Source organism: Lemur catta, chromosome 11, assembly GCF_020740605.2.
Source record: "Lemur catta isolate mLemCat1 chromosome 11, mLemCat1.pri, whole genome shotgun sequence".
NCBI lineage: Eukaryota > Metazoa > Chordata > Mammalia > Primates > Lemuridae > Lemur > Lemur catta.
Genome location: NC_059138.1, coordinates 12,400,641 through 12,423,982, shown reverse-complemented (window position 1 = coordinate 12,423,982; position 23,342 = coordinate 12,400,641). Strand labels below are relative to the sequence as shown.

The 23,342-nt window shown below is 45.8% G+C and overlaps 1 protein-coding gene across 9 annotated transcripts in view; it reads right to left on the bottom strand.

Moving 5' to 3' along the window:
• The window catches only part of HIPK2 (homeodomain interacting protein kinase 2), a 186,727-nt gene extending 172,542 nt beyond the window's left edge, over window positions 1–14,185 (bottom strand). For 5 of the 9 annotated variants that reach the window (XM_045565288.1, XM_045565289.1, XM_045565291.1 and 2 more), the window contains exon 1: window positions 13,902–14,185. In XM_045565288.1, coding sequence (XP_045421244.1) covers window positions 13,902–13,920 — 19 coding nt within the window. In that variant the 5' untranslated portion in view covers window positions 13,921–14,185. The remainder of the gene's footprint in view (window positions 1–13,901) is intronic. The other 4 variants (XR_006738306.1, XR_006738307.1, XM_045565293.1 and 1 more) reach the window with 1 other exon arrangement.
• Window positions 14,186–23,342: the final 9,157 nt, after the last annotated feature.

The following is a 23,342-nucleotide window of genomic DNA, read 5'->3' as shown; positions in this document are numbered from 1 at the left end:
CTCTATAGCTGCAAAGTTGAGTAGCTGCAGCAGAGACCAGAAGGTCTGTAAAGGCTAAAATATGTACTTTCTGGACCTTTATAGAAAAAGTTTGCCAACCCCCCGACTAGCAACGGCAGTGGAGAAAGAAATGAATAGGCTCATGATGAACAGTCCACCTTCATTATTCCCAGATTCCGCATCTGTGATTCACGTACTCACTAAAATTTGTTTGTAATCCCAAAAGCAATACGCAGGCACTTTCAGTCATGATCGCGCAATCACAGAGCAGCAAAAAAGCTGCGCTGCCCAACACACACGTTCCCAGCCGAGGCCCACCACGGCCATGCTCTGCCTGTAAACAAGTACCCTTTAGAGTCTATTTAGTGCCACATTTTTTGCATTTTTGTTCTTTTTTGTTAGTGACTTCACTGTTTTAAATGGCCCCCAAGCATAGTGCTAAAGTGCTGTTCAGAGCTCCTAAGCACAAGAAGGGTGTGATGTGTCTTCGGAGAAAATACATGTGTTAGAGAAGCTCGTTCAGGCATGAGTTACAGTGCTACGGAGTTCAATGTTAATCAACAATATTCATTAAAATAAGGTGTCTTTAAACAGAATCACAAATTAAACATCATCACACCAACGTATGTAATGTTACACCAACATACATCATTACAACAATGAAACTGAAACCATGTATTGATGAGTTGATGGATATATGTCCAGAGGCTCACAGAAACCTAACTCTGGCTCTCCCCTAGGAGTAATGATTCAGTATTCACTAATTCAGTGTTCCCGGCGTCTTTATAGAACACAACTATGGCAAATGACGAGAATGGCAATACTTGGGAAGCAAAAATCAATAAAAATTGGTGATGGATTAAATGTGAAACGAAACAAAGTCAAGGATGACTCCCAGGTTTCTGATGTGAACTACATGGGTGAAAAAAAGGTGCCATTTATGGAAATAAAGAATTCTGGAACAGGAGTATATTTCAGGGGGTTGACCAAGGCTTCTTCTTTGGAAGTGTTAAGGTTGACATGCCTGTGAAACATCCAAATAGAGATGTCAAGTAGATTGTTGGCTTTATGACTTTTGGGCTCAAAGAAGTAGTTTAGGTAAAAATACAACTTCGGGAGTCACTAGCAATAGAGATAGTGTTGGAAGCCTGGGAATGGTATGTCACCCAAGGAGAGACGGAGAATGACAGTAGGGCCCAGGCCTGAGAGCAGCAAGGAACTCCGTTACTTCCTGAACAAATACGTGGGTTAATTTAAACCTTTTTTTTTTTTTTTGAGACTCTGTTGCCCGGACTAGAGTGCAGTGGTGCCCTCACAGCTCATTACAACTTTGTATTCCTGGGCTCAAGTGATCCTCCTGCCTCAGCCTCCTGAGTCCTGAGTAGCTGAGACTACAGGCACATGCCACCACACCTGGCTAATTTTTCTATTTTTTGTAGAGATGGGGTTTTTCTGCGTTGCTCAGGCTGTAAATCTTACCTAGGTGGTTTGATTTGTTTAATATAAAAGTATTTTGGGGAGGAAATTAATCTGGTGGTATATACCTAGAACCTGATAAATGTTCAAACCCCTTGACCTGGCAAATCTACTCCGGAGAACCTAGCCTAAAATCCAGACAAAACTTACTGTTACATAGAATTATACTGAGGAATAATTCATGATAGTAAAACCGGAAATAACCTTAACATTTGGGGAATGTTTACACTGACAGAACCAATAAAATTCCCCTCAGATTTTATCTATAGATTCTAATCTTGGAAATTTCAACCCTTCTAGAGTTTTAATAAATATTCACTTCGATTTCCTCCAATCTTTTATAAAAAGTGGATTATTTGCCTTTATCTACTAAAACGCAAGCTGCGTCAGGGCAGGGGGTTTATCCATTTTGCTCAATGCTATACACTTGGCCCCTACAAAGGTGCCTAGAATACTGAATGTGCTTAATAGAGTTTTGCTGAATTTCACATTTTAATCAGGTAGAATTTATGTTGCTGTAATGATGTGAGGTGATGATACCCATTGAGACTTTTCAGACTGCTGTCACCTTGTCCTGTTTCCATTTATCTCATCAACGTTCCTCTCCCTACTGCTTCCTGGCACCTCCTCTGTCATCTGTTAAATGCTCAGACAACAGAGCCTTAAATCTGGCTCACCCATTCTGCCCCTCAGATGAGCCTGTCAAATTTTGTGCCAAATTTGAAGCACTAGGTTTGTTCAAACACTGTGTAGAGCTAGCCACTTCACTGCCCTTATCTTCCAGGCCTGACTGTTCTACCTTATCATTCAAGAAAAGCAACAGAAGTCAGTTTCTCCAATTTTAAAACACTCAGATTTTGATTGAAACACAGACCATTTATATTTGGAGAAGAACCAACATATTTACAAATTGCACCTTCTTATCTAGGAAGGGATGGGGAAGACGGTCCATGGTGCAGCTATCACCTAGTGGTCAGGGGTACGAGCTCTGGCTGCAGACGGCCTGGGGTCCCGGCTCTGTGCTCAGGAGATGCCTGGCCTTCCTGTAGAACACAGTGGGCATAGAACCTACCTTGTAGCATTCCCACAAGGATTCAATAAATTCAAAGGTGTAAGACCTCAGAGCAGAACTAGCAATAGCAAATGCTCAGTAAGTATTAGCTCCTATGATCATCTTTTCATGACATTTTTTTCTTAGAGGTCTCAGTAAGATTATTCTAAGATATCTATTTTGCTGCTCGGAGGGAGCTCGTGGCTTGGCCACTCTTTCCCATACCCTCTGACACGCCAGCCACTGCGCTAAGTGCTTTCCACTCACTAACTCATTCAACCCTGGGTGACAAAGAAGAGGCAGGTGGACAGCAGAGCGCCAAGGAACTTCATGTTTGGGATATTAACCCTCCATCACCTTCAGTCTCTGGTGTGCTTGCCTCTTCTCCAAGGAAGTCCCAGACCCTTCTTACTGCAGTCAGTCTCGTAACCCTTGTTGTTGCTACCTGGACCATGCTGAGTCACTGCTGAGAAGCAGCGCTGCCTGCCAGTCAGGACGAGAGCACACTCTACAGTCAGGGGGACTCAGGCTCAAGCCCTGGCTCTACCAATTTCTGGTTATGAGACTTTGGATACATTATTTAGCATCTCTAAGCCTCAATTTCCTCTTCTGTAAATGGAGAAAATCATAGAGCTCTTAAATGTTAGTTAACAATAATATATTATTGTGAGAATGATATCTGCACATTCTATTCTGCAGCCCCAGGGCCAAACTGGATGAACTATACCGACTGGCTGGCTCTGGAAGAACGAGAGAAAGGAGCTTCTGCACTTACTGCCCTGGCCCAGAAAAGATGGAAAGGCAAGAGGCTGGATCCGCACATGCCTATGGCTTTTGGAAGTCATGGATGCGAAAGGCAGTAGAGCTGCAAAATGATGGTAATGCCAGTTCTCTGACTCTGACACGTCCAAGAAAAGCTTTAACCAAACACTACCATCTGATTTTAAATATTTACTGATTTTTTTTTCATTCTGAATGCATTCCTCCAAAACAATGGTTCTCATTCCTCCAAATAATGATTTGAAATGCAAATTATCAAGCCCTATCACAGACCTACTGAATTAGAAATTGTGGGGGTGAGGCCCAGTAATCTGTTTTTGGTTTTATTTTATTTTATTTTTTGAGACAGAGTCTCACTCTGTTGCCCGGGCTAGAGTGCTGTGGCGTCAGCCTAGCTCACAGCAACCTCAAACTCCGGGGCTCAAGTGATCCTCCTGCCGCAGCCTCCCGAGTAGCTGGGATTACAAGCATCCTGGCTATTTTTTTCTATTTTTAGTAGAGACAGGGTCTTGTTCTTGCTCAGGCTGGTCTCAAACTCCTGAGCTCAAGTAATCCTCCTGCCTCGACCTCCTAGAGTGCTAGGATTACAGGCGTGAGCCACCACGCCCAGCCTCCAGCAATCTGTTTTCACAAGCCCTCCAGGAGACAGGACAAAAGAGTTGGAGAATTGTTTCTCCCAAACAGTCCCCTACACAAATACAACCCAAAGAAAGTTCTGTGTGTGTCCCCTTAGACCCTCACACCTGCAAGTACAAGGCAAACATACCCGAGGAACATGAAGTCAAAAGACTAAATAAATAGGTAAGTAAAGGAGCCTACTCTGCTGGTAGACGGATGGGAAATGATAAGCAGGTGGGAGCAGAGAGGAGAGAAGCCCTTAAGGCCGATGGTAGGAGAGGCCACGCATGTCAGTGGCTGACACCCACAGAGCAGAACAGCTGTCACATTTACTAGGTTCTCTGTCAGGTCTCCCTTGTGGGAGGACCACACTGGTTATTAAGGTAGCTTAGCAAGCAACAGTCCATTTCATCAACTCTGCTTCAGGAAGCAACCATACCTCTAAGACCAAGGTGGAGGAGGGAACCTAAGGGAGCAGAGGAGTCAGTGAAGCATCCACCAGCCGGGACGTGTACAAACAGGAAACATTTCAAGCTGCCTTTGTTGCCCATGTTCTTGAAGCAAGGCTGTCTCCTTTATCAGCACTGCCTTTAGGACAGGGCACCAAGGGCTCCAGCCCTGACCTCATACTGTGAAGGCCCAGCCACATACCCAGCACTGCCCCCCCAGGGGAGAGGAGTCTTCAAGGCCAAGGGGCATGCCCACTCACAAGCTGAGCACACCCCCATGCCCCTCCACCTCCCTTCCAGACCAGGCTCCGGGTCCCTGGGGCCAACTGTCCAAAGGCCTCATGCCTGCTTCCGGGCCCTTCCCCAGGGCCTGGGCGTACACACATAGGTCTGGCAGGTGGCCAAGAGGCAGCCCTAGGTCAAGGGGTGAACACACAGCTTAGACACACAAAACAGGAGTTCAGAGAGAATCAGGGGGGTGACAGGCATCCCCTAGTTTGGGTCTTATTAGTGTGAAAGCCTGTGTATTCAAATACCTCCAGAGTTCACTCATCTGGACTGAAACACTCCCAAGGTGGGCAAGGTAGGACGGGAGCAGCCCGACACAGGAAGTGCCCCAGCAGGGTCCTATTTGGAGTCAGGAAGTCATGCCTGAAAACAGAGGCAAGTTTTAGGAGATCAATTTTGACCATGTCAAAGGGAAAGAATGACTCTAAACTGTATTGGGAAATCAGTATTTAAAAAAAAAAAAAAAAAAACACCACGCTGCCTAATAGCTTAAAAGTGCTTTGAGGTTCTGTGAAACTCATCACAATTGTACTGGTTTCTCTCCTGTGATTTTCTGTTACTGTTAATGAGTAGCTCATGGTGACAAACTGCAAACTTTCTCAGGGAAACATAAGGAACAACTGAGGGCATTATGGCCTCACCGTTCCCTGGGAAAGAGGGAAACATCCTCTCCGGGATGGGCTCAGTGCAGGACCGAGGGCTGCAAGGGGACCTGGAGCCAGAACTCAGTAGGTCCCTTACCCATCTGGGGAAAAGGGAAGTGGCTCTGACAGCCTTGTAGGAACCATTCCACCTGGAGCTCTGCTTGGTACTTGGCATTCTGGAGTGTTCTGGGGCTTTGTGCACCCTGCCCCGGGGGAGAGGGGTGGGGAGAGCCACAGTTCTACCTCTCCACACACACACTTGGACTCTCTATGCAGCAGTGGGACAGCCTTCTCATTGCTCTGGCCTCAGTTTCCTCATGTGTCAAAGGTTGAATACTAACGTGTCAAGATCCCACCAGGGTTATTCTATGACCCAATGAGATCCTGTGATACATGAGTGGGCCTATAAAAAGAGATCCTTTAGAAAAACAGAATAAATATCATGGCACTGGCAATACCAGCAAGTCTCCCTGATCCTAGATCACTGCTATCAGGTGTGAGGAGGAAGCAAAAAGAAATACTTACGGAACCTTGGGTCAGGCATGCAGATAAGTGCTCTGCACGTGTTCTATGTGGCCCGACAGTGGTCCCATCCAACTCCACGATCTCACTGCCTTCTGCGACACCACACGGCCTCCCAGCGTGGCTCGCCCCGGCTGCCTCATGCCTTCTGTTATATCCAGGCCACTAAAAATTACCTTGTTCAAGTATCATTTCGATTATATCAATACCCTTCTCCACACCATAAAATGTCTCTTGAATTAGAACCCCTTTTAAGCCCTTTAACAACTGATCCCAAACACTTACCATTCTCGTCTGTGCATCTATTTTGTGCTTACCACTCCAGCCAAGCAAAAATTACTTTGCAAATGAATTCTATTATGTACTCTGCTTATTCACCTTGTTAAGCCAACACAAGGGCTTTGTTTCTGTTGTCTCTTTATATGGGAATACCTCCTTTATCCGACATCCCTGGAAATAAGCTGCTCTGCAAAATTGATCTACATAAGTTAATTTCTCTCTCTACCAGAAACTTAACCCTTTAAGCAGCCTTAAATCCTTTTTGCAGTAAGTCATGGTATAATCCAATGAAAGAGTTTCTTTATTTTAACCATTTACTAACGGAAACATTCCTGTGATAGAGAACCTCCCAGTCTCGGTTAACAGAACGCAACGAACATGGATTAATCTTTTCCTGACCATGCAGGTCATACTTAATGAATAACAGTAATCACCCTGTGCTGTAGCTGCAGAGAGAGGTAAGTGGTCCAGAGGACAAAGCTGATTGCACATGTGCATTCTCCCCTGCATGCGCTTTCTCCCTGTCACGCGTCCTCTTGACATTTCCTTTCCTCTAGGAGTCCCTGTTATCAGCTTGGATTCTGGTGAGCGGAAGCTGTGACACAGAACTTGGGAGCACATAACTTGCTGTCTTTCTACACAATTCCAAGAACTTACATGCTAGTTTTTGTCAGAGCTCTATAAATTCTTCACTAGATTAAAAAAAAGAACTTATTTCCACAACCAGCAACAAGCCAGAGTTTTCCAAATCTCCTTACGTATTCCAGGCACGAGTAACAAATACATTAAAATTTGCTTCTTTAATGCTATGAAACTAGAAGTTCTATACTGTATAGATCAGCATGATGGATCACTCTTTTTAGGATAAACCCTTGGAAAAATCATCTTATACTGTGAATAATGATTCCATAGGTTGAATCAATAAGGGAATACTAGTATGGAGGAAAATGGTAAAAATACACAAACAAACCTTTATTCATCAGGATGCAAATCTGTAACTATTTGGAGCCAGAAGTGCTTTTCCATTCAATGTTATGAAAGGTTCGACAGTGATCTTTCACTGTGGACAAACAGAACCACCCGGGGAAAAATGCCGTTGTCTGCTCATATATTAAATTGCATTCTTTTTGTGACAAAGGTTTTTTTAAAATCTACAGCATTAGCACATGCAGAAGAGTTGATCCATCTTAATTCTGCTTAAACACAGTGGCATTTAATTAATCAGAACCTACTAAGGCAAAAGTAGTTACGCAAGAATTGCTAAAACAGAACACTTTCAAAAACACTACAGATCTATTCAATGCTGTGTTCAGAAATAAGTGGCTGTAAAACCACAAAATTATTTTGCAGTTTTAAAGGTTTGTTGCCTTTTTTTTTTCAATTGGCAATGATTTTACCAGCTTGCTTTCTACAGGCAAAGTCATCCATCAGAAAATACACAAGTTTCAATGATATTGTCCATTACATCTTTTGCCTTTTCCAATGGCTTTAGAGCAAAGAGAGGGAGGAATACCCTCTGAAAGCCTGACTTGTAACCACTCTCATAAACACCTGGCTCGCTCATGTTAGAGAACCCGGTAAAACAGGTATGGCTTTAGCTGACTCAGAATCTATAAAGAATTTGACAAACTGTCCTTTCTAAACCTGGATGAACTGATATTACACTGAATCATCAAGATTCTCCTGTGTGTTCTCTCTCTAGTGTAGTTCAAGTTTTTTATACTTATGGCCTCTGCATTCTGGTTGTTAGATTTGCAGGAGACAAGTACGTAAGATTCTAACAAGTTGGAAGTAGAGGGGCAAAGTTCAAAGTGATCAATAGTCAAGCAGAAGGTAGCTTTGCTGGGATGAGGAATGCCAGACTCGAGCACAAGAGAAAGACAGACTCAGGGCCAAGGTGAATGCAAGCTAAACATGAGTCACCAGTCCAGGCTATTATAAAGTAAGCTAGAACTTAGATATATTAAAAGGAACAGTCAATTCAACAAATATTTATGAAGCACCTACTAGGTTTAAGGAACTGCACAGCTATTGTGGGGGATACAAAGATGAATCAGATATGGTCCTTGCCCTCCAGGGGTTCACAGTGATGCAAGAACCCTGATGTCGTTTTTCTTGTATATGTAGTACTAATGGGAACATTATTAAAGAGCTGCATTCAGTTTTGATCACCATCATTTTTTTTTAATAGGGAGAAACTAGAGAGAGTTCAGAGGAGAGAGAGGAGATGCTTTCAGGGACACAAAACAGTCCCTGTGAGGAAAAAGCTACAGAGACCCAGTTATTATCTTTAAGTATATGAAAGGTTTTAGAGAAAGGAACTGAATACAAGAAAACAAATTTGAGTGACAGCAGGTGAGACTTCAGCCAGGCCTAGGGATTTCTTGACAATCAGGTTAATAGAATGCTGGAACTGGTCACTGAGGGAGTTCCTAGTGTCCTTTCCTAGGGAAAAAAAAATTTTTTTTTTAATGAAGTAACAATTTCAAGTCACAGATATTCACCTTCCTGAAGGCAGAGGGGCAAACTATATCGCTGCCAAGGTCTTCCGCTGCTCTGGGGCTCTGTGTTTCTGAGGGCTGGGCCAGGCTTTCTTCTTCCACAATTCTCTGAATGATTTGCTCTAGGTAAGTAGCCACTGCATGCTACCGAGTGACTATCCAAACTACATCCACACGAACAAGTGCCCCACAGCTTCCTGGAATGCAAGATCTCAGTCAAGCAGTAAAGCCAGGAATCAATTCTCCAACAGCCAGGTATGGAGGCAAGGGTCCATCCACAATAGAGCCTAGAACACTAAATACTGAAAACAAAAAGTCTCTGAGTGGCATGAGCAAATTAGAAACATATTTGCATTGGCAAGGATATAAAATTTAAGTAATGAAAGAGGAAGACAGAACCTTCTGCAAATTAGAGATGGTAATATCTAAGGAAATTTCTAAGGAAATCTATAATGAGTATTTTCTACACTCAGAAACACTTTTTCGAGCCTAAAGAAAATATTTCAAGATAAAATAGGGAAATGGGGCGTTCCCTTTACACCTTAGGAAAACATAAGCATGTAAGAAGCAAGAACTGCCACTTGGGAGAAAGAAAAGAAGAAGAAAAAACCATTGAATCTTAGGGCAGGTGAGTCCATGTTTAAATGTTCTGACTTTGACCTCGCACACCCCGTGAACTCCCAGAGGACAGGGACCCAGACTTTGTCATTTTTATAAACCCAGAGCCTGCCACAGGGCTTGGCACAAAGCAGATCTTACAAAAGTGTTTGCTGAATGAATGCATTAAAGAGGTGCCCTCGTCTGTGAAGTGGGGGACAAGTGACATGTGGGTAGAGGCTGCAGACGCACACAGCACAAAGCAAATATGGTCTGAGTCATAATTATCATCATGACCCTCAAGCATCTCGGTTTCTTTTAGAGGAAAAATAAAGATCTTCCCATACTCCAGGTTTTCGATTTTCTTTTTTTCCCCCCAATAGGGTATTGCCATATGAAATGGAACTACTGCAAGTTTTGAGCCTTTCAAGTTCACACCCTATTGGTGGTTACATAAAGTCTGCTGGCATTATTCTGAATCCTGTCTTTGATACCAACCCGAAGTCCTTGAATTGTCATCATAAGACAACCAGAAAGCACTGGCAAATTATGGGTTCGGAGAACAATAAAATTTGCTCACCTATCACACCCTCCTTATCATCATTATGTGCCATACAAACCTCAAAGGTGCTTCCTCAAGATGGGTCTCTATGGGAGGAAGGAAGAGAGAAACGAAGAAACATAAAACATAAAATATGAAAAGTATGAGCAGACATAACTTGCAAATTTTCTTTTGTAGCAAAATGATGTTTAATTCATGATAAGGCAGACCCTGGCTTGTGGCTGAGTGGGAGCCTCCCCTCTGAGGAAGGCCTTGGTGAGCAACCTCTAGGCACTCCCTCGCCAGTCCACTGCTTCCTTTGGGAATAGGTCTAGCTTAAGGGCAAAGGTTATCTTCCACACTTTAGGGCTACTCTCCAAGAGGCACAGCTGCAGCCCCTGAAACTGTCCTAGCAGTTTTGTTTCCACATTTTTAAAGCGGCATAGAAAGTGCCACTATAGAAGAGAAACTCTCTACCTGAAACCAGCAGAAGCTCAGTGGCCATAAAGAGTCTGGAAAGGTCATAGAGGGGGTTAAAAAAAAAAAGGTTCTTTCTTCTGTAACTATAGGGGGTTTATTGTGATGGTACCCAAACTGGAAAAGGAATAGCAGGAGATTAATAATTGAAATGTTGCTATTATTGGTTTTCTAAACTATTTGTGGGTTATTCTTTCCCTGGAGTCATCATGCCTGCAAGCAGCTCAGAAGATAGAGGGATTTAACACACACTGAGAAAGTGCCTACTACAGCCAGGGACTTTATATAGGCTAGTTTCTAATGGAGCTCTCACACAATCCTATCAGGCTAAAAAGAAGCTCAGAGAAGTTAAGTCCCATGCCCAAAGTCATAGGGCTAAATTCAAACACTGGTTTCTCTGATTCAAGTATCATATCACACTGTCTAGAATCAAGGATAAAATTAAGGAGCTTTGATTTACTGTAACTCAAATGTGGTGAGAAGGAAAACAATATTTATACCTACTCATTTTAAAAATATGAAACATAAACACAGGGAAAGATATTTTAGAATATGTGTCATTAAATTCTTTTAACAGATGATGATTCCGAATCTCATTTCTGGTAAGCATCTTGGTAGACAGGTGTCTTCAGGTTCATCTGATGATGGGTTTCAGCACCGACAGCTTTTGGAATTCTGACTGTGAAGTGTTCCTTGGTATAAGCCAATCTCACATCTCAGGTAGAGTAGAACATAAATAACTTGGAATTTAGGTTTGTCTAATTCAGAAACCACGGCAATATAGACCTTTGTGGTTGGCCTTTGCACTGCATATTGAAAAAGCCTTGCTAAGCAAATTGGAGTAAATACAATTGCAAGGCAAATGTTTAACCTTCTAAAAAAAAAAACTTTTTAAAAGAAGTTCAGTACCAAGCCACTGAAAGCTAACATGTTATTTATAAACCTATCCTTAAAGCAAGACCTGGAAGACTGATTATACTTTGCCACCCATTAATTTGTATTATCAAATACATCTTGTTTTAAAAACAATATTTCTGTCTAAATCTCTGGCAGTTCAGAATGATCCACTAATGCATTAGGGCCTTCACCCAGTCCACCCCATTAAAACAATTCATGAAAGGCCCCATGTGTCGTTATACTTCTCCTGAGAAGAATCATGTTCAATTTTTAGGAGCTCAAAACCCATGAGAAATCCCTCTTCTTGGAGAATGCACAGGAAAAGTCCTGCTCATTTAGGATGCTCACAGGGGGTCCATGCGTTCTGCTTGGGACATGGTAAAAATCAAGTTCACTGAACCCAGCAGATGTCACCAAGGGGAGAAAAAGGAGGTCACCGGAGTCTTGGAACACTCCTGACAGTGAGGGAATGTGAGTCCTGGCAGTAGAATCCTTGATTCTGGAGGTCACCAGTCTGTTTTAGAGCATGCCCAACGGTCTCTTTCTGAAAGACTCAGGCCTGGGCTTTTGGCAGAGTGATGCTGCGCTGGGTGAGGCTGGGTGAGGAGGAAGACTAGGAAAAGAATTTTAAAGATGCACAGAGACACTCCCTCAGAATAAAGGGGTACAAGGCAGGCACAGGAATAATTAAGAGGGTACACAGACAAGATTGAGGGAAACCCAGGGTTGAAAGAGGTGACCAGGCAGGTCACTCAGGACAGGAAAGGAAGGCTGCCAAATAGAAACAGTGAGCTCATGAGACCTTTGAGATCCATGATTATTCTTAAACCATAAGACCTTATGCACCTGCAGTCCTTTATCTGGCATAATGCACTGCACGAACAATGTAGTAAGCACAGGAGTGCCAAGTCTTAGCCTCCGGGGCATGGCCTACATTCCATACGGATTTAGAATGAAAGGAACAGGAGGAGAACAGCACAGTTCCCAAAATGGCTTTCTACAAAGTTGACAAAATACATCCCAACTCACATACCCAGCCCCTAGTAACAGGGAAACCAGCCGTTTACTATAGTTCTGAATTCAATGCCAAGTTCCTTCTCTAATGCTCACCGGGAGTATCCAGCAGAGGGAGTCTCAAGGAGGTACTTAATAAAGAGAAAATTGTTTCATTTTAACACTCTAGACAGTGGGAGCATTGACTGTAGCCCCCTCCCATAGACACAGATGAACAATGAATGCCCGACATGGGTTCTCCTGCATGTTCACATATCCACCGGCATGTTCTATTCTGCCTGGTGGAGTGATCAGAAATTTCGTTTTGTTTTGTCGAATGGTTAAATGGACCTTGTGTTCTTCAGAATCAAAGAGGAAAGCCCCTAGAATAACATCTCTCTGTTGCCTTCTAAACAGCCCCTTTGTTTCTAAGAGAGCCTGAAAAAAAAAATATTTACAGTCCATAGGTTATTTACAGCCTCGTTATCCAGGGCCTGACTGGTAACTTTATTCCATCCAGAAACCTAATTCATTGGGAGCCCTGGAACTAATAACAGATTTTCTTTTCAGATAAGTTTTTTTTTTTTAATCAGCCTCTCATAACAGAGATAAAACTATTAATGCGTTCCCTGTCTCCCTCGCCCCAACTGTTCTGGGGATCCATAGAAGGCTTGCAGTCTCCTCTCGCCGCCCCTCGTCTCTGCTCACACAGACCCTTTGCCCTCTCGTTTGCTATTTCATCCACAGACTATCTGAACAAAACCGAAAGAAAGCCAGATGGACCTACACTAAAAGTATGTAAAGGCTGCTATTTAAAATGATTTCATGAGAGAAACATTTTCACGATGAAATGACTGAAAAATCAGGCACACTTTGGTTCAAAATTCCTCCTACTACACACAAAAACACATCGAAGTGTAAAAACTTAGTTGATTCTGGTTTGATTTCTGGCTGGAAGCTGACAGAACTGACTGAAGAGAAACGAAACAGAGTGTGCAAGGCAAATGTAGTGCTTTTGCCTTCCGTTCTTTCCTTTCTTCCTAAAGACAGGCAAATTGGAAAAATAACCCAACGTCAGGTGAAGGCGTACGATGCAGGTTGACCCAGACTGACCCAGAAAAAAACGTCCTCGCCGCCCCCCGACTCGAAAACCCAAACTACATTTTGCCTTCCGCACGCTAATGCGGGGAGATTTTAGCCTATTTCATTGTTCTGCCTGGGTCTGAAATGGACTTTTCATCTCTACCCCCTCTCACCACCGAGCCCCCTACATTCTGATCCGACAGCCCCCCAAAATCGGAGGCTCTCGAAGAATAAAGGAGTGTGGGGTGGGAGCGGAGAGGGCTGGAAAGGGGAGCCGTGAGGACAGAGAAGTAGAAAGGAGATAATCCTAAGGTAATGGGGGGGCACGAAAGCTAAGCCGCATCACCTTTATTCATCACAGATAAATAAAAAGCACAGTCACGGATCTGTCCTTTCCCAGGCGCCCCCCCGCTTTCCTCTGGGCAGCAGCCCACCCTCGCACACACCCCCTCCTCGCCCCCCAGCCTCCGCTTCTCCACCCTGGAAACAGGATCCTGTTAAACGCCGGATCCCGGTCATTTCTGGGCCGGGAGGGGGCGCGGGGAGGGGTCGGGAGCCCCCCGAGCCCGGGGCGGGGGCCGGAGGCCGGGCGCCGGGGGCGCGGGCCGGGGGCTGCCCGGCGAGGGGCCGCGGGCAGAACAAAGCTGCGGGGGCCGCAGCGGCCGGGCCCGGGCGGGCGGGACCGGCGGGGCCGGGGCCCCTTACCTTCGTACACGGGGGCCATCGGGGCCGGGGTGTCCGCGGTTCATGGCAACGGAGAAGGGAACGCGGCGCGCGAGCTCGGCCCCCCCAGCCTCAGTCGGAATCTGCCATCTTGAGCCTGTGTCTCCGCTCTCGGCGCAGCCGAGGCCGCCAGCGCCCGCATCACCGCCTCACTTGGCCGGCGCCGGGGGAGGGGGCCGGGCGCGCCGCCGCCGCCGCCGCCGCCGCCGCCGCGGCCCGGGCCCTGCGCGGGGGGCTCGGGCGCCGGGCGCCGGGCGGGCGGAGCGGCCGAGGCCGAGGGCCGGGCGGCCGCGGCCCCGAGCGTGTCCGCGGTGGGGCGGGAGCCGGGGAGCGCGCGGCCAGGCCGGCGGAGCTCAGCTCAGCATGGCTGTGCGGGGGGCTCCGGCAAAAGTTGCTCGGGAGGAGGAGGAGGGGCGGGGGCGGGGCGCGGGGGCCGGGCGGGCGAGCCGGGAAGAGCCACAGGGAGTCCGCGCGCAATCGAGCGCCGATGGCACGGATGCGAGGCGGGGAAGGCCGAGCCTCAGGGCAGAGCGGGGCGCGGGCCGGCGGCCCGGGGGGACCGCGCGCGGTCAGGGGGTCCCGGGGCCGCGGCGCGCTGCGGCGGGGTGGGCTGAGGGCAGGCCCGGGGGGGCCCGAGGGGTCCCTCCTGGCCAGGTGAGCGCGCGGCTCAACCCGGAGCCCGAGACCCGGTCCGCAGAGGTGGCGACCAGAACCTTGTGTGTGAGTGAGAGTGAGTGTGTGTGAGTGAATGAGTGTGTGTGAGTGTGAGTGAGAGTGTGTGAGTGAGTGTGTGTGAGTGTGAGTGAGTGAGAGTGTGTGTGTGAGTGAGTGTGTGAGTGTGAGTGTGTGTGAGGGTGAGTGTGTGTGAATGTGTGTGTGTGAATGTGTGTGTGTGCGAGTGTGTGTGAGTGTGTGTGTGAATGTGAGTGTGTGAATGTGTGTGTGAGAGTGTGTGAGTGAATGTGTGTGTGTGTGAGTGAGAGTGTGTGAGTGAGTGTGAGTGTGTGAGTGAGAGTGTGTGAGTGAGAGTGTGTGAGTGAGTGTGTGAGCGTGTGTGAGTGTGCGAGTGTGTGTGCGGGTGTGTGTGAGTGTGTGTGAATGTGTGAGTGAGTGTGTGTGTGAGAGTGAGTGTGTGAGTGTGTGAGTGAGTGTGTGAGTGTGAGTGAGTGTGTGAGCGTGTGTGAGTGTGTGAGTGAGTGTGTGTGAGTGTGTGTGAGTGTGTGAGTGAGTGTGTGTATGTTTGAGTGTGTGTGTGAGTGAGTGTGTGAGCGTGTGTGAGTGTGTGAGTGAGTGTGTGTGTGTGAGAGAGTGAGTGTGTGAGTGAGTGTGAGTGAGTGTGTGAGTGTGCGTGCGCACGTGCCGGGGCGGGGAGGGGAGTCGGCTGGGAAGAGAGCACCGGCTGGCAAAGTGTGTCGCCCGTCTCGCACCTGGTTGGCACTCGCCGAGATGGGAGTGGAATGAACGAATGCAGGAAGGAAGGAAGGAGGAGGGAGTGGGTGCACGCCCTCCACCGAGGGAGGCTGAGTGGGTAGAGGAGCTTCGGGAATCCGTAGGAGGTCACAGACACTGAAGCCGTTCCCTGCACGCCCGAGAAATGCAGCCCCCGGGGTTGCCGGTGGCCGCTGAAATCCGGCCCGAGTCTGCTGTCCACGCCGTCCTGATCGTGGCCTCCCGCGTCTACACTGTTCCGAGGGCCCTCCTCCATCTCTGGGATAGGGGGTTCTTGTTCCCTGCCTTTCTCAGCACTTTCTCCCATCGGGGCTTCCGCTAAACCTTCTCCCAAACTCTCAGCCCAGAGCCCTCTCTGGGTTCGCTTCTCCAACTTCCTCCTGGATGTTAGAATAGGATGCCTGCCGTCTCCTCCAACTTCAGAAGACTTGTTGAGTCTCCTCTTAGGCAGGGTTTTTTAAAACTGTGGGTCATAACACGTTAACAGAACATAGAATAAATGCAGTGGTTCGCGACCAGCTTTTTAAAAGAATGAAATGGAATTGCATAGAAAATATTAGAGTCCATGGTCCTTAGTAAGGGCAACCATTGTTTCATAAGCCTTTTTGTTTCAGTTATATTTACTGGGCGAGTGTACCAGACCATGATGGAAATTGTATTTCCTACTGTGAATCACAGGTCAAAAAAAGTTTAAAAGCTGTCTTTTTAGGGTGTAAAATAATGATCTCTAACACTGTATGACTTTCTTAAAAACAACCCCATTGTTTTCTCGCTAATTCTTATCTTTCCTAATCTCCATACCCCACCCCCACCCTCTCTTTCACCCACAAAAAGGCAAGCTCTTTCACATACTTATTTGGTTTTGTTAGTGGCACATCATTGCCCTTCATCTCAGGAGAATCTTGGACTCTGCCATCTTTCTTGCCCACATATTCAATGCTACACTTCCTACTGATTCTCTTAGTCTAATGTCATTCACATTTGCAGAATCCTAAGCTATCATTGCTAAAAGGGACCTCAGAGATCATCTGGGCCAGCCCTGCCCTTTTAGAAGTGAAAAAATGAGGCTCAGAGAAGTAAAGTGTATTGCTCGATGTCACATAGTATTAACTCTTAGGATCAGGTCTCTTGGCTCCCACTCTGGTGTTATTTGCTTCACACCTGTCATTTATCCTTTCCTTTCTACCTTCCCTGCAATCCTTGTCTGGTATCCCTAGCTTTAGCCTTCTCCCATGTGGCATGTTCATAACACATGGTTCTGACCACTCTCCTGCTTAACGTCTTTGAAGGACTCAACCTCCGCAGGTAGGGCTGAGTTTCCTAGCTCCTTGGCTTTTAATCAAGGCAGGCAGGTCCTGACTTAGTTTTCCAAGGACATGAGTTCAGCAAGTCACTCTCTCTCTAGCCAGACTGGTTTACTCATAGTCCTCTGCCAGCCTTGTCCATCTGTGCCTCTGTGTCTTTGTCCAAGCTATCACTTTCCCACCAGGGGTGCTTTCTCTGTCTTCTCTCTTTAACCAGTTACTACCTGTGCCTGGCTCATTTCCTTCATAAAACAGCCTGAGATAGCTTTAGAGTAAGACAGACTTAGGTTGAAATCCCAGCTCTTCCACTTAGCTGTGTGAACTTGGTCAAATTGCTTAACCTCTCTGAGCCTCAGGTTCTCTATCTTGATTATAATGAGAATAATAATAGTAATTGTAATGTTCTCCCCTTGCACCTGTAAGTCTCTAACGTAGCCTTTGTCTACAAGTATGAAACTGCCTATTGTCTCTCTGTTCCTTTCCAGCACTGGCCAGTAGAACTTTCTGCAATGATGGCAACACAGCCACTTGTGGCTGTTAAGCACATGAAAAGTGACTAGTGTGGCTGAGGATCTGAATTGTTAGTTTTAATTAATTTTAAATTTAATAGCCACATGTGGCTAGTACCTACCATATTGGACAGTGCATTTCTAGCGTACAAGCTCCATGAAGGCAGAGACCATGTTTTTCTTGCTTGGCATTATATCCTCGGTAACTACACACTGCCTGGCACCTGGCAAGTACTGCACGTATGTTTGTAGAATGGGTGATAGCTGCAATTTGTTGTATGCCCCCTTGTGTCAAGCACAACACTGAGAACTTGATAAAAGTCATTTCATATAGTCCTCACCACAGCCCCTAACGTGGGGTTAGATTAGAAGGAGAGTTTGTACAGAGTGCTGGCATATAGTAGGGTTCAATAAAAGTGACTGTTAGTATTCTGAACACCTCCCTGTGACCAGCTCCCCTGATTTTTATCTCTTCTTCCCCCAGGCTTACAGAACATTTCCTGCCTGTTGCGTACTCTGTGTTGTCCCATGACACACCCCCACCCTAGAGGGCAGACTGTTGCCTTCTGTGTAGTACCCTGTCCCCATAACTGGGTTGGGAGCTCCTTGGAGCAAGGTCCATGGCACACTTGTTTGAATGTACCTTGACTCAGCACTGATTAGCGTACAGCAATTGCCTCTAACCCCACCCCAGCTGCGGTCTAGCTATGAGTGACTCCAAGCAGTCTCACTCTCTGGAGTACTCCCCACAAAAGGTGAATTGTAGTGAAGATTGCTTGTGTAAACTGGAAACATTCTGAAGTTGGTCTCCTTCCATAAGAATGGAACCATCTTGGGCAAGGAAATAGAGTCCGTGAGAGGGGAACAAGATGGAGCCACACAGATAGATCCAAAGCTGTACCTGTGGGATGATGCAAGACTTCAGTAAAAACCTGCAGTTGAGCTAGCATACTTGGTATCACACAGATGGAAAGATATTACTGAAGTGAATCTAGATTTTTCTTTCATGAATTGGCAACCTGAGTATACTAATTGTCTCCCTTCCCTCCAGGGACTGCATTCAATTAGGGGCAAGGTATACACCTAACAGCAGAACGCCACTGAAGGAGGGTGTGGGAGTGGGAGGACAGAGGATCTGAAGACCCGAGGATCACCAGCACTGGAAGGATGGGAAGGGGAAGAGAACTCCCCAGGGAGGAGAGGACAGAGAAGTGGGAAGACAGCCAGAATGGCGGGGTACCCCAACATCCCAGGGGTGGTCAGCAGTGCCATGCATTACTGAGAAGTCACATGAGATAAAGACGGAAAGGCATCCATTGGATTTAGCAACAAGAGTGACGCTAGCAACTTTGATGAGAGTAATTAGGGGGGAAATGTACGGTTCTTAAATTCCTCCTGGAAGAATGTGTAGTGTTTTGATAGGAGGCGATGGAACAGGATGGGGAGGGGTAGACAGGAGTCAGAAGAGGGCACTAGAGAGCATTCCACAAGAAGGCGTGTCAGCCACTGGGCTGCAACAATGAGAGGGGTCCAGGAGCTGTCCCATTTGGCTGGAGATAGTATACATTGTATCTTATTTATTTAATAAGAACATTAGACTTAGTGTTCTAAGAAGTTTGCAAATATTAACTCATTTAATAAACCAGAATTTTTGCAGTACATGGAACTCTAGCTTGCCAAAATACCATTTAACTTCAGGGTGGTTTGAGAAACAATAACAAAGGCAAGAAAACTGAAAAGGATTTATTGACCATACACAAGTTACCCCTTCTTAATTTGCCTTTCTACAAAAGTCATACCTTTCTCAGGAGATAGTAGAGTAAACATGAGGAGCTTTGACCTTGTTTCAAGTTCATTTTGCTTATAGGACAAGTAACAAAGGGTCTTTTCTTCATTTATACCTATAGTTGTGAAAATGTACAATATCAGAGTATCTTCAAGGCCACAATATGGGGATATTCCCATTTTTCAGGCATATATATTTAGGTGTATATGTCTTGTTATTTCTCTCGAGGTGTTCATAGCACGATGTCTGTGCAGGTTGTATCTTATCCTGACTTGGTGTAAGTTGCTCTCATTTTCCTGACAGCTCCTTATTTTCTGTGTCTGAGCCTGTGGTCTGTCTCTCCAGGACATGCCTTGGGGGAGGTGGTTCAGTGTCTCAAGTTCTGTTTTTTGCGATCATGCCTCTCTTTTGGTCTCTTACTCTGTCTCATTTTCCTCTTTCTTTCTGACAATGCATCTATTTTCTTTTTCTATCTTTCTATCTTTTCCACACATTCTTTATTTCTTCTCCCTCTCCTTTCTTCTCTTACAATTCTGTTTCCTAACAAGTTATAATATAGACCTATTTTTGTTTTGGTTAATCTTCTGAAATTACTTTGTATTTCTGGTTTAAACCTTTGATTGGTTTTTGATGATACATTTTGTAATAGAGTAGTGTTTAATAACTACAGGACTCTTTACCTGAAAACTTCAGTGACAAGATATTACACTCACAGAGAATTTGAAAAAGTAGACATTGCATTCAAATGAGCTATGGCTTTAAGAGCAAAGGGTAGAGCAGGGCTTGGCAGGGTGAAGGGAATCTGATTGTGGAAATGGCAGTCTCAGAAAAATTACACTGGCGAAATCAGGAGAATAGGGAAACATCATTCACTTTCTGCTTCTGCTCCTGGAAGAAAAATGATCAGACACCTGAACAGGGGTGCAGGAAAGGCAAAGCGATGCAGTAACAGCACTCAGCAGAAAGGAGTTGTGGCCAAAACAACAACAACAAAAAAAAAACAACACAATCAGCCTATGAATGGAAAAGAAGCTAATGTAGATGCACAGAAGGTAGGGCGATTTTGTTGGAGGTTGCGGAAATGGCAGATTAGGATGGATTTGCACATGAGAAGCAGTTCAGAGAAGCAACCCAGCCGAGCAGAGGCATTCCTGTGATGATGGGAAGATGGATAATAGCTTGGTTTGCCTGATAAGTGATCCAGGCTGAACTTGGACAAACTAGGCAGAAATGGCGCAGAGAGAAGCTTGGGGCTGGTGGTAGGAAGACGGGTGGACTAAGGGGAGCTCTTTTAAAAAGCCCATGAGTGCTATTAAACCAAGTTAAGCCTGTGATCAGTGATCAGTCAGTGGGCCTGTGCATTTCTGTGCTGGGGAAAGTTTGTATTAATATTGTAAGATTTCCTCCCACTGACATGAAAGAGCTTGCCCCAGTGTGCCAGCCCTGAAGGGGTTGACCCTGACAGCACAGGGCTGTTAGGACTGACTCTTTCTCGGAGGTTGCCAGGGACCTCTTAGATGCCAAATCCAGTGCCCTTTCTCAGCTCCTCCCCTGCTGGATCTCTAAGCAAACATTAGTCAGACACTGTTAACCACTTCATTCTTCCTTTATTTTGACAGTTTCCTTTCAACATTTCTGATCATTCCTTCTTTCCTTCTCTCTTTCTATTTTTCAACAAGAAAATCAATCCATCAAAAAATGGTCAGCGACTGCTTACTATGAGCTAGATGCTGTAGCAAGAGCTAGGAGTACAAAAGGGAATAAGCCACAGCTCCGGCTTTCAAGGAGCTCAAGTTCACAGGAAAACCACCAGGTAAAGAGCACAATATGGCATGATAAGTGCAGCAATAAAAAGGGTGCACATGGGTGAAAAGTAGCACAGAAGGATAAATGGCAAGGCATATGTTTGGGAGCAGGGGGAGATGGCACATCTGTGCCTAGCACTGTGAACTCTGGCAGAGGACAGTAAATAGTATAGAAAGATATATGTGTTCAGGATCTGTAAGATGTCAGAATATTGCTAAACATGCAAAGCAAGGCCGAGGCAGTGGTTGGGAATGATACTGGAAATTGTGTGCCAAGCTGAGGAACTTGTGCTTCATTCTGCATGCACCAGGTGTGGGGAGAAAATGAGTTCAATTTTGAAAATGTTGAGTTTAAAGTTCCTGTGAGATACTCAGATAGGGATGCTGAGTTGCCAGGCGGGTATACGGGACTGGAGCCCCGCCAAGGGTTTTTAGTGGGAGATAGAGATTGTTTGGAGTCATCAGTGTATAATGGGTGGCTAATCCATAGGAAGAGGTAAGGTTACACGTGGCAAGGTTACATGGAAGCATTTCTCAAAGTGTGGTCCTTGGGCCACCTGCATCAAAACCCCACAGGGGCTTTCTAAAGATGCAGATTCCTCAGGCAGAACCCCACACACCCACTGACTCAGGAACCTCTGAGGTTTCACCTGGGAACCTGTATTTTAAAGCTACTTGTAGGGAACATATTTACACAGATATGTTCCATAACCACTGGTGTGGAGGGAGAAGCTAAGTGGCTAAAGGAGGGAACACAGAGGGGGGAGACCCAATCATTTAAGGGGCCGTGTCCTTCCCCCCGCCCCCCCCCTCCAATGGCTGTCTAAGCTTCCTCCTTTCTCCTGCTGCTCACTGTCTCTTGGCAAGCTCGTCTCTAGGTCGCTGAGGCTGATATTTGGATTGATCAAGTCTCCTTAGCTCTGGTCCTCCATTTCCACCTGCCTTCTTGACACCTCTACCAAATGGAGCTTGTCTCCTCCCAAATCATCTTCTGACAAAGAGCCACCACCTCCCAATCCTTCAGCTCCTCCAGACACCGCAGGTCAGTGGCCATGTCCCATTTTCTTTTTTCATGATAGCTCTCTCCATCCTCCCACTCTTCCCCATTTCTACTGCCAATCACTTGTTCGGCCCCTCCCTAGCTCCCACTTGGGCTGCTGCACTAGTTTGTTAACAGATATCCCTGACTCCAGTCTCTTTCTTCTTTAATTCGTGTAACTCATTGTTGACAAAGTTGTCTCCCTGAAGCACTGCACACCATTGCTCAGAGATGTTCAGAGTCACTGTGTTGCCTGCACAATAAACCTTAATTACCTTAACCTGACTCTCAGATCCCATGGTGATCTGCCCCGAATTACCTTTCCAATCCCATTTCCCACTCTTGCCTCTCATGTATCCTGAGCAATAGCCGTGCCTCTTTGTCATTGTATGAGCCAGACCCTCTGCCCAGAGTGCCTGACTCTACACCTTCCTTATCCACTAAGTGCACATGCTATCTCCTTCAAGAAGTCATTCCTACACCTCCCACCTACATCCCCAGAAGTAATTTATCCTTTGTTCTCAAAGCACATTTTAGGCCTTTTTTGCTGCACACATTTTTTTCCTATCTAGTATTAGAAGTTCTCGTTTTGTTTTTTAATGTTTTACTGGTGGAAAGGTATGCAAGCAGAGAAACAAGGGCTGAACATCAGGGAACTTGGGTCCAAATCTTGGTTCTATCACTTTTCACTGGATGACAATAGGGAAATTATTAACTTCGCTGCACCTCAGTTTTCTCATCGTAGAATGGGATGATAATGTCTACCACATTGGGAGAAATTATGTATGTGAAGAAGGGGAAGATAGAAAACACAGGGGCCACTACAGGCAACAGAAGCACTGCAGTGCTGGATAGGAAGGAGGTGCTTGATAAATGTGTACTGAGTCCATGAGAAAGGGCATATTTCCAATCTTTGAAGGCTTGTGGGAATATAAAAATTAAGTGATAGAATGCAGGGAGGAATTTAGTTTGGGTTTTATGTTTGTTTTTGTTTTTTGAGACAGAGTCTCACTCTGTTACCCAGGCTAGAGTGCAGTGGCATCATCATAGCTCACAGCAACCTCAAATTCTTGGGTTCAAGAGATCCTCCTGCCTCAGTCTCCCAAATAACTGGGACTATAGGCACATACCACCACGCCCAGCTAATTTTTCTATTTTTGGTAGAGATGGGATCTTGCTCTTGCTCAGGCTGGTCTCCAACTCCTGACCTTAAGTGATCCTCCCATCTCAGCCTCCTTGAGTGCTAGGATTACGGGCGTGAGCCACCACACCTGGGCTGGGATTTTTTTTTTTTTTTTTTTTTTTACTTTTATTTTAGCTAAGGTTCATAGATAGACCTTTTACCTTCCAACAGCTTCAAAGTTTAGTTTGTTTTTAAGACTAGGGGTGGCCGGGTGCAGTGGCTCATGCCTATAATCTTAGCACTCTGGGAGGCCAAGGTGGGAGGATGGCTCAAGGTCAGGAGTTCAAGACCAGCCTGAGCAAGAGCGAGACCCCATCTCTACTAAAAATAGAAAAGAAATTAGCTGGA